The sequence below is a fragment of the Elephas maximus genome, chromosome 9 (genome assembly GCF_024166365.1).
Source record: "Elephas maximus indicus isolate mEleMax1 chromosome 9, mEleMax1 primary haplotype, whole genome shotgun sequence".
Taxonomy (NCBI): Eukaryota; Metazoa; Chordata; class Mammalia; order Proboscidea; family Elephantidae; genus Elephas; species Elephas maximus.
In genome coordinates this window covers 15,645,942-15,662,445 of record NC_064827.1, presented here as the reverse complement: position 1 = coordinate 15,662,445, position 16,504 = coordinate 15,645,942, and the positions used below count along the sequence as shown (strand labels likewise).

The following is a 16,504-nucleotide window of genomic DNA, read 5'->3' as shown; positions in this document are numbered from 1 at the left end:
TCCTTGTAGGCATATGGATATTATCCTATCACTAACAGCGCTGTACTTCAGGATAGATCTTGAAATGTTCTTTTTGACACTGAATGAATGTAACACTAGCAGTGCATGGGTGGTTCAGTAGTAGAATTCTCGCCTGCTATTGGGTGGTTTGGTAGTAGAATTCTCTCCTGCTATTGTGTGGTTCGGAAACCCTGGTGGCATAGTGGTTAAGTGCTATGGCTGTTAACCAAAAGGTCAGTAGTTTGAATCTGCCAGGCGCTCCTTGGAAACTCTGTGGGGCAGTTCTACTCTGTCCTATAGGGTCACTATGAATCGGAATCAACTCGACGGCACTGGGTTTGTTTTCTTTTTTTTTTATATACTAGTAACTTAAAGTTAACTTCTGGATTCTAAGAAGACGGAAGACCTGAGCCTGCACCCTTAACCTCTTCCTCCACCTCTCAGGAGAATACCAAAAAATGTGTTGGCTGAGCCTGGAGTATGTTTTCAGAGGCATCAAGACCTCCTGAGTTCTCCCGAGGGATGGAATAGGTACTGAGGGGACCAGAAGGAGGGGAAGGTTAGCTTTGCTATTCCTTGAGGCACTGGGCCAAAACCTGGGATTTAAAAGCTCCCTAAGTGAGCTAAAAAAAACTGAATCCTATGACTTCCCCTAGAAAAGGGCTGAGGGTGTCTGCTCCCACAAGTGGACATTGGCAGGGCTACCACGCTAACCTCAGCAGATGTAGAATAGGGGTTGCACTGTGAGCTGAATTACTCTCAGAACTTAAGGTCTGATAAAGCCTTCAGGTTAGGGCTCTTCCTCTCAGAGACACTGCCTGAGAGTAGGGGAGGCTTGCCCTCAGCCTCGGGAGAGAACAAGAGTTTGTGAGCTGGTCTGCCCCTGCAAACTACCGTTTTACACAACATCTGTTTTGCATTGCCAGAGAGACCGGAACGAAAGCTATACCTCTGTGGTGGCTAACAGGGCACAGCAAAGAAAAATACTACTTATTAAAGGAGCTCAGTAACTCAATGATGGAAAACCAAACTATTAAACAGGTAAAATATGTGTCTCCTACTGATGAGTCACGTGGAAGAGATGGAAGAATGTAAATAAGGAAAAGGTATTAAAAAGTTTCAAGAAGAAGAAATTAGAAGATAAGCAGGACTTTTCAGAGCTCAAAACATCTCTAACAGAAAAAACCCAGCAGATGAACTGACGAAGAATAATCCTTTCTGGGAACTGAACCTTCTGCTTCAGAAGATTAAATGGCAATGATCTCATGACAGAAAATCAGTACTGAAAAGATAAAAAAAAATTAGGAAGACAAATTCAGGAGGTTTGCAAATATTAAGTTACATAAAAAAATGTGCACAGGGCAGAACAAGTATTAGTTCAGGAAATAATAAAAGAAACCTCCCTGGGGGTGCGGGGGGAGGACAACTTAACAAAAAAAGATACATACCTACAAACAATATGCAGAAATTACTGAATTTCAATCATAAAGAGAAAAATCATTCAGGGAAAAAGAATAGGTTGCCTGCAAAGGAAAGATGAGCAGATCAGCACTAGACTTCTCATGAGTAACACTGGAAACTAAAGGATATTAGAACATTTGTCTTAGTTATCTAGTGCTGCTGTAACAGATATATCACAAGTAGATGGCTTTAACAAACAGAAGTTTATTCTCTCACAGTTCAGGAAGCTGTAAGTCCGAATTCAAGGTGCCAGCTCTAGCGGGAGGCTTTCTTTCTCTGTCAGTTCTGGGGAAGAGTCCTTGTCTTCAATCTTCCCTGGGTCTAGGAGCTTCTCAGCACAGGAACCCCAGGTCCAAAGGATTCGCTCTGCTCCTGGTGCCGCTTTCTTGGTGGTATGAGGTCCTACTGTCTCTCTGTTCACTTCTCTCTTTTATATCTCAAAAGAGACTGACTCGAGATACAGTCTAATCTTATAGATTGAGTCCTGCCTCATTAACATACTGCCTCTAATCCTGCCTCATTAACATCAAGACGTAGGCTTCACAACACAGGAAAATCGTATCACATGACAAAATGGTGGACAATCACACAATACTGGGAATTATGGCCTAGCCAAGTAGAGACACATTTTTGGGGGACAAAAGTCAATCCTTAACAACACCCTATGGCTAAAAAAAAAAAAAAAAAAGAACCTCCATGTAAGAATCCCATACCTAGACAGGATATCCTTTATCAGGGTTAAAGAACGGTATGCTCAGTTATTCTTTTAACATGTGACCGCCTGCCATGTGTTAAGAAAATGCTCTTGGCATTGGCGCTACAGGGAAGAGGACAAGCAAGCAAACATGGAACAAACATTCTAGGTTTGTGGGAAACATATGACAGAATATAAACAATGTTTAAAGTTTAGATAAGAAAAAAATAAACAGTGTGATGACCATACCATCCATATTAGGTATTTGAAATACTTATGGACAACAATTATCATTAATAGTTAATATTCACCATTAATAGTAAAGAGCTCACACAAAAGACAATCCTATTGAAAAATGGATAAAAATGGGCAACCGGGAGATGAAGAAGTGCAAACAACCAAAAAAAAAAAAAAAAATGAAAAGATGCCAAACTTCACTGCAATGAAACAAACAAAAAACAAACCCACTGCTGTTGAGCTGATTCCGACTCATAGTGACCCTATAGGACAGAGCAGAACTACCCCATGGGGTTTCCAAGGGGTGGCTGGTGGATTCGAACTGCCAATCTTTTGGTTAGCAGCTGTAGCTCTTAACCACTGTGCCATGGGGTTTCCAAAAATGGGCATTAAAATGACCATTTTCACCAATCTGATATAGGCATAAATGTCTATCAACAGGAATCCTAAGAACACTTACAGTGACACTGGGAACTGACAGAATTTTTCTGAAAAGTAATTTGGCAACATTTATTAAAACGAATACACATATACCCTTTGCCACAGCAATCCTACTTAGGAGAAAATAACTAACAACAATATATTAACATGACCGTGGAGAAGTGGAAGGAAACACAAGGTGTTAAAACTGGTTACTAATGTGCATGCATTTTATCTCTTCAACTTGAGGGCAAGGATAACTTTGTCTACGCTTTTCGGTTTCTAGCAGTATAGTACACAAGGTAGCCACTGGGTTAGTGATCAGTTAACGTGGAACAGTTCAACAGAGATCCATGCTCCTCTATGAGAACTCATTTCAACTCAGTCGTAAACTTTTCTAAATCAAATCTGCAACTGACAGTTTTATAATGCCAGAAGGTAATATCCAGAGAAAAATTAAATAAGTTTTTTTTTGATTATATTATTCTGCACATATTTTGTAATCTCCCATAATCCATCCCTTTTCTTCCAGTCATATATATCAGAGATCTAATAAAAATATCTACTATGGAGAGGATTATCACACATAAAGTACTAACCTAAACTTTAAGAGATACTTTGTTTTACAGTGTTCTTCATTTCAGAATGTAACTACGTGAGTAGCTAAAATTTTATTTCTAAAATTGGCAACCATAACTTATTTACTGCCACTGCATGTAAGAATTAGAATTTCTATACCAAAATAAGCCTACTGACTGTCCAGAAGAGCCGAGCAGGAAAAATAAAATGCAGCTGAAGTACTTACCTTATTGGGTTTTTAATGAGACCACTACAAAAAAGAGTATTCCTCACACCATTTAAAACAAACTCTAGCTCTTTTTTGCTGGTAACTGCACATAATCTAGAGAGCATTTTCCTTTTAGGGCCCTTTCACTCTGTCCCTAAATTTCAACCATGATCTCCAACACCTGAAACCAAATCCAGATATTCCTATCTTCTTTCATAAACTTGGTGGATCCAGCCAGTCATCTAAGTTAGAAATCAGTCACTTAAATTATTCATGCTCACTCATCCTTTACATACAGTTAGTCTGAAAATTTTGCCACTTTTCTATGACTATTCCAAAGGAAGAGTTTGGTTAAACCAGGGTTTGTGTAGAACAAGAATGAAGAAATAATACCAGAGAAGCAATGAAGTACAGTTCTATAGATTAAAAGATCTTAAATGCAAGGCTTCTTATTTTGGACTTTATGATGTAGGACAAAAAAAAAAAGGGTCAGTAAATTTTTTCCGCCATGTGCTTGAAAATATTAAAAAAGTAATAAATATTTTAGGCTTTACAGGCCTACAGGCAAAATCAAGATTATGTAGGTAATTAATAAGAAAGAAAATAAATTTCCATAAATTTTTGTGACAAAATTCTAAATATAATTGTAATGACAACTGAGTATAATTTTTTGATAATACAGGTCTAAAGAGAATGGAACTCTTTTTTATAAGGGTAACATTTTTGCTTAGTTGAGGTTCAAAGTTAGTGTTCCCTACCATAAAATTGAATACAAAATTTCATCCGTTAATGCTAGTTTGTAATGAAACCTTACATATTTTACATTTGAAAATGACTTTTCGGTGGCGGGGCCAAGATGGCGGACTAGGTAGACGCTACCTCGGATCCCTCTTCCAACAAAGACTCGGAAAAACAAGTGAATCGATCACATACATAACAATCTACGAACCCTGAACAACTAACACAGATTTAGAGATGGAAAACGAACAAATACGGGGAAGCAGCGATTGTTTTCGGAGCCTGGAGCCAGCATCCCCGTCAGGTAACCTTTGGCGCCCGATTTAGGGCAGAGCCCAGGGGAGCTGACGGCGCAAACAAGGGGCGCAGCCCTACCCCCCTGAACTCACCCCGGGAGCGGGCCCAGCCCGTCCGCAGGGGCGGCGTGGCGACGCAGCCGGTGGGAGAAGTTCCCGGGAGGAAGTGACTGGTCTTGGAGCTGGGAGAGTAGCGTCCCAGCCGGGGAATCTTGCCGCCGGGCTTTTGACTAGGTGCTGTCACGGAACAAGCACGGAGAGCTGCTCCACTCCCCTGAACTAACCCCGGGAGGGGGCCCAACCAGTCCGCGGAAGTGGCGCGACTATGCGGCGGGCGGGAGGAGAAGTCCCCGGGAGGCAGCGACTGATTTTGGAGCCGGGAGGGCAGCGTCCCAGCCGGGGAATCTTGCCACCGAGCATTTGACTGGGCACTGTCACTGCGCAAGCACAGAGAGCTGCTCCACTCCCCTGAACTAACCCCGGGAGGGGGCCCAGCCAGTTCACGGGGGCAGCGTGGTGACGCGGCTGGCGGGACAAGAAGTCCCCAGGAGGCAGCGACTGACTTTGGAGTCGGGAGACCACCCTCCCAGCAGGGGAACCTTGACATTGGGCGTGGGACTGGCAGCAGAGGATCTGACCGCAGCTTCAGTGGGCCAGATCCCCAGGGGCAATCTCCACACAGCCAGCACACATAGGCAACACACCCCTCCTCGGGAATCTCAGATAAAATAATCATTCCAAGCAAGACAAGCAACTCTGGCTATATTCTGAGGTGCTACTCTCCTATCTCTCTGATCCCTCACCCACCCTCCCCAGGCGGCTTCATTAACATTGGAATTTCCTGAGCCAGAGGGAGAATGGCTCCAGCTCCGCGGCGGCTTTGCTTCCCGCCCCCCCCCCTTTTCTTTTTCTTTTGGTCTTTTCCTAACCCTCTCTTCCGACCTGAGAGAAGGAAACAAAAAACCCAGGGACCAAAAATCTACCCCTAATTGGACTAAAAACACAGAACCAGCTACAGCCAAGCATATATGATCCAAATCTCAGACTTTCATCCTTACAGGGAACAAGGTGGCGGTTATAATCCAAAGGCAGTTCTGATAGGGATCTGACTGCATTTTTTTTTACCAGATTTTCTGGAAAAACTAGTTTCCCAGTGATGGCTCAGAGAAAGCAGTCCATATCAAACCACATAAAGGAGCAGACCATGACAGCTTCTACAACCCCCCAAACAAAAGAGTCAAAATCTTTCCCAAATGAAGATACAATCCTGGAATTATCAGATACAGAACATAAAAAACTAATTTACAGAATGCTTCAAGACATCAGAAACGAAATAAGACAAACTGCAGAAAAAGCCAAGGAACACACTGATAAAAGAGTAGAACTCAAAAAGATTATTCAAGAACATAGTGGAAAAATAAATAAGTTGCAAGAATCCATAGAGACAGCATGTAGAAATCCAAAAGATTAACAATAAAATTACAGAATTAGACAACGCAATAGGAAGTCAGAGGAGCAGACTCGAGCAATTAGAATGCAGACTGGGACATCTGGAGGACCAGGGAATTAACACCAACATAGCTGAAAAAAAAATCAGATAAAAGAATTAAAAAAAATGAAGAAACCCTAAGAATCATGTGGGACTCTATCAAGAAGGATAACTTGCGTGTGATTGGAGTCCCAGAACAGGGAGGGGGGACAGAAAACACAGAGAAAATAGTTGAAGATCTCCTGACACAAAACTTCCCTGACACCATGAAAGACGAAAGGATATCTATCCAAGATGCTCATTGAACCCCATTTAAGATTGATCCAAAAAGAAAAACACCAAGACATATTATCATCAAACTCGCCAAAACCAAAGATAAACAGAAAATTTTAAAAGCAGCCAGGGAGAAAAGAAAGGTTTCCTTCAAGGGAGAATCAATAAGTTCAGACTACTCAGCAGAAACCATGCAGGCAAGAAGGGAACGGGACGACAGATACAGAGCACTGAAGGAGAAAAACTGCCAGCCAAGGATCATATATCCAACAAAACTCTCTCTGAAATATGAATGTGAAATTAAGATATTTACAGATAAATACAAGTTTAGAGAATTTGCACAAACCAAACCAAAGCTACAAGAAATACTAAAGGATAGTTTGGTCAGAAAACCAGTAACATCAGATACCAGCACAACACAAGGTCACAAAACAGAACATCCTGATATCAACTCAAATAGGGAAATTACAAAAACAAATTAAGATTAATTAAAAAAAAAATGCTCACAACAGGGAATCACTGAAGTCAATATGTAAAAGATCACAATAATCAAAAAGAGGGACTAAATACAGGAGGCATAAAACTGCCATATGGAGAGTGATACAAGGCGACATAGAACAATACAAGTTAGGTTTTTACTTAGAAAAATCGGGGTCAATAATAAGGTAACCACAAAGAGGTATAACAACTCCATAACTCGAGATAAAAGCCAAGAAAAACGTAACGATTCAACAAACATAAAGTCAAACACTACGAAAATGAGGATCTCACAATTTACTAAGAAAAACGTCTCATCACAAAAAAGCATGTGGAAAAATGAAACTGTCAACAACACACATAAAAAGGCATCAAAATGACAACACTAAACACTTATTTATCTATAATTACGATGAATGTAAATGGACTAAATGCACCAATAAAGAGACAGAGAATCTTGGACTGGATAAAGAAACACGATCCGTCTATGTGCTGCCTACAAGAGACACACCTTAGACTTAGAGACACAAACAAAATAAAACTCAAAGGATGGAAAAAAATATATCAAGCAAACAATAAGCAAAAAAGAAGAGGAGTAAGCAATATTAATTTCTGACAAAATAGACTTCAGACTTAAATCCACCACAAAGGATAAAAAGGACACTACATAATGATAAAAGGGAAAATTGATCAGGAAGACATAACCATATTAAATATTTATGCACCCAATGACAGGGCTGCAAGATACATAAATCAAATTTTAACAGAAATGAAAAGTGAGATAGACACCTCCACAATTATAGTGGGTGACTTCAACACACCACTTTCGGAGAAGGACAGGACATCCAGTAAGAAGCTCAGTAGAGACACGGAAGACCTAATTAAAACAATCAACCAACTTGACCTCATTGACTTATACAGAACTCTCCACCCAACTGCTGCAAAGTATACTTTTTTCTCTAGCGCACAGGGAACATTCTCTAGAATAGACCACATATTAGGTCACAAAACAAACCTGTGCAAAATCGAAATATTACAACGCATCTTTTCAGACCACAAGGCAATAAAACTAGAAATCAATAACAGAAAAACTAGGGAAAAGAAATCAAATACTTGGAAACTGAACAATACCCTCCTGAAAAAAGACTGGGTTATAGAAGACATCAAGGAGGGAATAAGGAAATTCATAGAATGCAACAAGAATGAAAATACTTCCTATCAAAACCTCTGGGACACAGCAAAAGCAGTGCTCAGAGGCCAATTTATATCGATAAATGCACACATACAAAAAGAAGAAAGAGCCAAAATCAGAGAACTGTCCCTACAACTTGAACAAACAGAAAGGGAGCAACAAAAGAATCCATCAGGCACCAGAAGAAAACAAATAATAAAAATTAGAGCTGAACTAAATGAATTAGAGAACAGAAAAACAATTGAAAGAATTAACAAAGCCAAAAGCTGGTTCTTTGAACAAATTAACAAAATTGATAAACCACTGGCTAGACTGACTAATGAAATACAGGAAAGGAAACAAATAACCCGAATAAGAAATGAGAAGGACCACATCACAACAGAACCAAATGAAATTAAAAGAATCATATCAGATTATTATGAAAAATTGTACTCGAACAAATTTGCAAACCTAGAAGAAATGGATGAATTCCTGGAAAAACACTACCTACCTAAACTAACACATTCAGAAGTAGAACAACTAAATAGACCCATAACAAAAAAAGAGATTGAAACGGTAATCAAAAAACTCCCAACAAAAAAAAGCCCTGGCCCGGACGGCTTCACTGCAGAGTTCTACCAAACTTTCAGAGAAGAGTTAACACCACTACTACTGAAGGTATTTCAAAGCATAGAAAATGACGGAATACTACCCAACTCATTCTATGAAGCCACCATCTCCCTTACACCAAAACCAGGTAAAGACATTACAAAAAAAGAAAATTACAGACCTATATCCCTCATGAACATAGATGCAAAAATCCTCAACAAAATTCTAGCCAATAGAATTCAACAACATATCAAAAAAATAATTCACCCTGATCAAGTGGGACTTATACCAGGTATGCAAGGCTGGTTTAATATTAGAAAAACCATTAATGTAATCCACCACATAAATAAAACAGAACACAAAAACCACATGATCTTATCAATTGATGCAGAAAAGGCATTTGACAAAGTCCAACACCCATTTATGATAAAAACTCTCACCAAAATAGGAATTGAAGGAAAATTCCTCAACATAATAAAGGGCATCTATGCAAAGCCAACAGCCAACATCACTCTAAATGGAGAGAACCTGAAAGCATTTCCCTTGAGAACGGGAACCAGACAAAGATGCCCTTTATCACCGCTCTTATTCAACATCGTGCTAGAAGTCCTAGCCACGGCAATTAAGCTAGACAAAGAAATAAAGGGCATCCGGATTGGCAAGGAGGAAGTAAAATTATCTCTATTTGCAGATGACATGATCTTATACACAGAAAACCCTAAGGAATCCTCCAGAAAACTACTGAAACTAAGAGTTTGGCAGAGTCTCAGGTAATAAAATAAACATACAAAAATCACTTGGATTCCTCTATATCAACAAAAAGAACATCGAAGAGGAAATAACCAAATCAATACCATTCACAGTAGCCCCCAAGAAGATAAAATACCTAGGAATAAATTTTACCAAGGATGTAAAAGACCTATACAAAGAAAACTACAAAACTCTACAACAAGAAATTCAAAAGGACTTACTTAAGTGGAAAAACATACCTTGCTCATGGATAGGAAGACTTAACATAGCAAAAATGTCTATTCTACCAAAAGCCATCTATACATACAATGCACTTCCGATCCAAATTCCAATGTCATTTTTTAAGGTGACAGAGAAACAAATCACCAATTTCATATGGAAGGGAAAGAAGCCCCGGATAAGCAAAGCATTACTGAAAAAGAAGAAGAAAGTGGGAGGCCTCACTCTACCTGATTTCAGAAGATATTATACAAGCCACAGTAGTCAAAACAGCCTGGTACTGGTACAACAACAGGCACATAGACCAATGGAACAGAATTGAGAACCCAGATATAAATCCATCCACGTATGAGCTGCTGATATTTGACAAAGGACCAGTGTCAGTTAATTGGGGAAAAGATAGTCTTTTTAACAAATGGTGCTGGCATAACTGGATATCCATTTGCAAAAAAATGAAACAGGACCCATACCTCACACCATGCACAAAAACTAACTCCAAGTGGATCAAAGACCTAAATATAAAGACTAAAACGATAAAGATCATGGAAGAAAAAATAGGGACAACCCTAGGAGCCCTAACACAAGGCATAAACAGAATACAAAACATCACCAAAAATGACGAAGAGAAACCCGATAACTGGGAGCTCCTAAAAATCAAACACCTATGCTCATCTAAAGACTTCACCAAAAGACTAAAAAGACCACCTACAGATTGGGAAAGAATTTTCAGCTATGACATCTCCGACCAGCGCCTGATCTCTAAAATCTACATGATTCTGTCAAAACTCAACCACAAAAAGACAAACAACCCAATCAAGAAGTGGGCAAAGGATATGAACACACACTTCACTAAAGAAGATATTCAGGGAGCTAACAGATACATGAGAAAATGCTCTCGATCATTAGCCATTAGAGAAATGCAGATTAAAACTATGATGAGATTCCATCTCACTCCAAAAAGGCGGGCATTAATCCAAAAAACACAAAATAATAAATGTTGGAGACGCTGTGGAGAGATTGGAACTCTTATACACTGCTGGTGGGAATGTAAAATGGTACAACCACTTTGGAAATCTATCTGGCATTATCTTAAACAGTTAGAAACAGAACTACCATAAAACCCAGAAATCCCACTCCTCGGAATATACCCTAGAGAAACAAGAGCCTCCACACAAACAGATATATGCACACCCATGTTTATTGCAGCTCTGTTTACAATAGCAAAAAGCTGGAAGCAACCAAGGTGTCCATCTACGGATGAATGGGTAAATAAATTGTGGTATATTCACACAATGGAATACTACGCATCCATAAAGAACAGTGACGAATCTGTGAAACATTTCATAACATGGAGGAACCTGGAAGGCATTATGCTGAGCGAAATCAGTCAGAGGCAAAAGGACAAATATTGTATAAGACCACTATTATAAGATCTTGAGAAATAGTATAAACTGAGAAGAACACATACTTTTGTGGTTACAAGCGGGGGAGGGAGGGAGGGAGAGGGTTTTTTATTGATTAATTAGCTAAAAAGAACTGCTTTAGGTGAAGGAAGGACAACACTCAATACATGGAAGGTCAGCTCAACTGGACTGGACTGAACCAAAAGCAAAGAAGCTTCCGGGATAAACTGAATACTTCAAAGGTCAGCGGAGCAAGGGCAGGGGTTTGGGAACCATGGTTTAAGGGGACTTCTAAGTCAATTGGCAAAATAATTCTATTATGAAAATATTCTGCGCCCCACTTTGAAATGTGGCGTCTGGGGTCTTAAAAGCTAACAAGCAGCCATCTAAGATGCATCAACTGGTCTCAACCCACCTGGAGCAAAGGAGAATGAAGAACACCAAGGTCACACGACAACTAAGAGCCCAAGAGACAGAGAACCAGAGACCTACATTATCCCGAGAACAGAAGAATTAGTTGGTGCCCGGCCACAATCGATGACTACCCTGACAGGGAGCACAATAGAGAACCCCTGAGGGAGCAGGAGATAAGTGGGATGCAGACCCCAAATTCTCATAAAAAGACCAGACTTAATGGTCTGGATGTGACTAGAGGAATCCCGGCGGTCATGGTCCCCAAACCTTCTGTTGGCACAGGACGGGAACCATCCCCGAAGACAATTCATCAGACATGAAAGGGACTGGACAGTGGGTGGGAGAGAGATGCTGATGAAGAGTGAGCTAATAATATCAGGTGGACACTTGAGACTGTGTTGGCATCTCCTGTCTGGAGGGGGGATGGGAGGACAGAGAGAGTTGGAGGCTGCCAAAGTTTTCACGAAAGGAGAGACTGGAAGGGCTGACTCATTAGGGGGAGAGCAAGTGGGAGTAGGGAGTAAGATGTATATTAACTTATATGTGACAGACTGACTTGATTTGTAAACGTTCACTTGAAGCTCAATAAAAGTTAATAAAAAAAAAATGACTTTTCACACAGGTTCTGTCAAATACTAGTATCAATCCATGACCATACGATTCTAACTGAATATATTCACCATTTGGAAGGCATTTATTGACTTCTATTAGATTCTTGATATTTGTTTTATCATGTCATTAAATTGCAGATTAATTCACTTCTAACTGAAGGTTAGGTGGAAGCTACTCAATTACGCAAGGGATTCTGAAATATGGAAATTTCCTTTGGACTTGTCTCAGGGTCTGAAAAATGCTATTAGAACTGTGGTTTGAGCTCCAAATGTATACCCATTGCTAATTTTGCGTAGGAATAGAGATCTTATTTTAACTTTTGACAACAATTGAAACGTAAAAAGCAGCTTGATATTACTTGTGATTCAAACGCTGGTTATAAACTAAATGACTTTACCACATATGTTTCACATATAAGGGCTGTTCTGCCGTGTACTTTCAGGTTGAATTCATTAAAAAACATTATCAAGTTGGCAGCTAAAGCTAAGTTCCAAAGCTATTCAGTATTCAATAAGTGGATGAGAGCAGTTTTTGTTTTAAAAAGAAAAAAAGTTAATCTTAGCTCCAAGCTCAAAATACAATAAAAGTTTACCACTGTTAAGTCATCAAACGGCTATGTGATAGGGGAAGTCAGGATACTCAGCTTATATTTCTCATGAAAATTCAAAAACTGATGATAGTCTGATCCAAGAGAGTGAGTGAAGTTTACCATTAACACAACTGATTCAATAACACATGATAAATTCAAATATTTCTCACAAACATTTGCTGATGAATATCATGAATAGCAGTAGAGTTTAAAAACTGTATTTCTATAAAAAAAAAAAAATTTCTATAAGCTTTGTAAATTTGTCCAACCAAGCCTGTTTCTGCTCCACAGTTTGACCACCATCAACTGAAACACATCTTAGCAGATTCTACTTCATGTTACTGAATACTGTAACTATGGATAAAACTTAATTTCTCAGAGCCTCAGTTTACTCATCTATTATGAAGGATAATAGTATCTACTTCAAAGTGTTGATCTAAAGATTAAATAAGATGACCTACATAAACTGAATACAGTGACACCTACACAGGAGGTGATCAATAGCTGTTACCCATATTTATTATTGTTATTGCAAATTAGGTGATGGTGACAACACTAGATGTGACAGTGATAAAACATAAATTGAAGAGACAAAATTAACAGAGAGAAATGTAAAAATATATCCAAATGAATGTAAGAATTATTATGAGATAAACACATAAAGCCTATTATTTTTGTGGGAAATCTTTGGAGGTCAGGGTTAAAAATGCAAAAAAACCAAATTAGACTTCAAGGTAAAAAACAGGAAAGTGAGAAGAACAAACGGTTAAGCATACAGGCAGCATGTTTAGAGACGGGAGGAAGTAGCAGAGTCAACAAAGATGATATAAGAATAATGTGAATAAAAGAATTAGCACAGCTGTTCTTAACACCAAAAGATGAATGCTCATGGGTGTGGAAGACTGAAGGGAAGCCATCTAAGAGAATCAAATTTAAATGAATGCAACAATTTCATAAGAAAACACTATCAAAGTTAAAAAATCTACTTACTGACACAGCTATCATGGTACTATCTGGCCTCCATTCAGCTTGTTTGTAGGATCCAAACTGAGTAGATGATTTTGCAGGTTCCTTGTAGGTTACAATTAACACACTAGGCTGGAAGGAAAGAGTTCCATTAGTATTAATAGCCTATAAAAATACATACAAACAAAATTTAAGATAACCTATCATGGAGTGCTCTGAAAGTACTTTGTTGTTGGTGGTGCCGTCGAGTCGGTTCCGACTCATAGCAACCCTGTGCACAACAGAATGAAACACTGCACCATCCTTACAATCATTGTTATGCTTGAGCTCACTGTGGCAGCTACTGTGTCAATCCACCTCGTTAAGGGTCTTCCTCTTTTTCGCTGACCCTGTGCTTTGCCAAGCATGATGTTCTTCAGGGACTGACCCCTCCTAACAACATGTCCGAAGTATATAAGATGCAGTCTCGCCATCCTTGCTTCTAAGGAGCATTCTGGTTGTACTTCTTCCAAGACAGATTTGCTCGTTCTTTTGGTGGTCGATGGTACGTTCAACATTCTTCACCAACACCACGATTCAAAGGCGTCAATTTTCTTTGGTCTTCCTTATTCATTGTCCAGCTTTCACATGCGTATGATGCAGCTGAAAATACCATGGCTTGGGTCAGGTGCACCTTAGTCTTCAAGGTGACATCTTCGCTCTTCAACATTTTAAAGAGGTCCTTTGTAGCAGATTTACCCAGTGCAATGCGTCCTTTGATTTCTTGACTGCTGCTTCCATGGCTGTTGATTGTGGATCCGAGTAAAATGAAACCCTTGACAACTTCAAACTTTTCTCCGTTTATCATGATGTTACTCATTGGTCCAGTTGTGAGGATTTTTGTTTTCTTTATGTTGAGGCACAATCCATACTGAAGGCTGTGGTCTCTGATCTTCATTAGTAAGTGCTTCAAGTCCTTTTCACTTTCAGCAAGCAAGGTTGTGTCATTTGCATAAGGCAGGTTGTTAACGAGTCTTCCTCCAATACTGATGCCTGATTCTTCTTCATATAGTTGAGCTTCTTGGATTATTTGTTCAGCATACAGATTGAATAGGTATGGTGAAAGAATACAACCCTGACGCACACCTTTCCTGACTTTAAACCAATCAGTATCCCCTTGTTCTGCCTGAACAACTGCCTCTTGATCTATGCAAAGGTTCCTCTTGAGCACAATTAAGTGTTCTGGAATTCCCATTCTGAAAGTAGTTTAGTAATTCTAAAAATGCAATAAAAGACAGCATAACATAACATTAGATCATCAGCTTCAAATAGTCCAGTCAAATCAACCAAAAATAATTCTTCAATGAATTATCTTCTGCATGGCTAAAGAGACACTATTTAATAAACTAGAAAGCAAAACTCTCCCCAATCTTAGAGTTTATAATCTATTGGGGGGAAAAAAATTTTCAAGTAAGAACTCATGGAGACTAGGTAACAGAATCAAATTCTAAACAATGTGATGGTAATACCTTATACACAGCACTTAACAGTTTTTCATGCACTTTCTATTCATTCTCCAATTTGACAAAAGGTTTAACAACAAAGAAGGGGAGGGACAGAAATGTACAGGCGAAGAGTTTTTGTACACTATTGTGTAATCTTTCTTTTCTCTTGGGTAGATTTACTTAGGAATGAAATTGCTGGGTCATGTGGTAACTCTAACTTTTTGAGGAACTGGCAAACTCTTTTCCACGGTGGCTGCTGCACCACTTTATATTCCCCCCAGTTTATGAAAGTTCCAATTCTTCCATATTTGTCAACACGTGTCATTGTCTTTTCGATTGCAGCTATCCTTCTGAATGTGAAGTGGTGTCTCATATTGGTTTTGATTTGCACTTTCCTGAAGACTAACATTGTTTTGCATCTTTTCATGGGCTTATTGGTCATCTGTGTATCTTCTTTAAAGCAACATCTATCCAAATTCACTGCTTATGTTTTAACTGGGCAATGGAGTCACCAACTCTGAAAAAGGTTGTTCCAGTAACTGAACCTTTGAAGTTGACTGACGAAGTTCTTTAAGATAATTGTTTCTGCAGTAAAATTCATTATAAATGGGGATATGGTTTCCCGGCCACCTCACAAGTCTGTTCTCCTCACTTACACCAGTAGACAATTTAGTGTAGAAGGTAAGAATGTAAGAATACAAGTTTTGAACTACGGCGGGCGGGGGGGAACCCCAAACCCATTGCTGTCAAGTTGATTCCAATTCCTAGTGACCCTATAAGACAGAGTAAAACTCCCCCATAGGGTTTCCAAGGAGTGGCTGCTGGATTCGAACTGCCGACCTTCTGGTTAGCAGCCAAGCTCTTAACCACTACGCCACCAGTGTTCTGAAGTATGAATTTAAAAAAAAACCCAAACCCACTGCCATTGAGTTGATTCCAACTCACAGCAACCCCACAGGACAGAGTAGAACTGCCTCATAGCATTTCCAAGGAGCAGCTGGTGGATTTGAACTGCTAACCTTTTGGTTAGCAGCCATAGCTCTTAGCCATTGTGCCGAAGAATTAATTGGGGGATTTAAGTATTGGCTAGGCCATTTATGAGCTTTGTGACCTTGGACAAACGATTTAATTTCCCCTATGTTTCTGTATCTTTAAAATAAATGTAATGACAAAACTTATCTAATTGGATATCACTGCTACTAAGATTACATAAAAAACACAGCATTTGGTAGAGTGCCCAGCTATTAATAAGCACTATAAATGTTATTTGTTGCTGTTTTATTATCATTTTAATGTCTTGGGATCATATTATTAAAAATATTACGGAACAAAACCCTCAACTGTTTCCTTGGGATAATTTATTCAGAATTCCCACTTAAGACACCATAACACATCGCTTCCTGCTATAGCTTATG

At 39.2% G+C, this 16,504-nt stretch overlaps 1 protein-coding gene across 4 annotated transcripts in view; it reads right to left on the bottom strand.

Annotated features, from left to right (window-relative positions):
- RIC1 (RIC1 homolog, RAB6A GEF complex partner 1) overlaps positions 1–16,504 on the bottom strand; it is a 115,034-nt gene that overhangs the window by 77,967 nt on the left and 20,563 nt on the right. For 3 of the 4 annotated variants that reach the window (XM_049896773.1, XM_049896775.1, XM_049896774.1), the window contains exon 2: positions 13,630–13,737. In XM_049896773.1, the coding sequence (XP_049752730.1) occupies positions 13,630–13,737 (108 nt within the window). Of the gene's footprint in view, positions 1–13,629; positions 13,738–16,504 lie in introns of those variants that run through there. The other variant, XM_049896776.1, reaches the window with a different exon arrangement.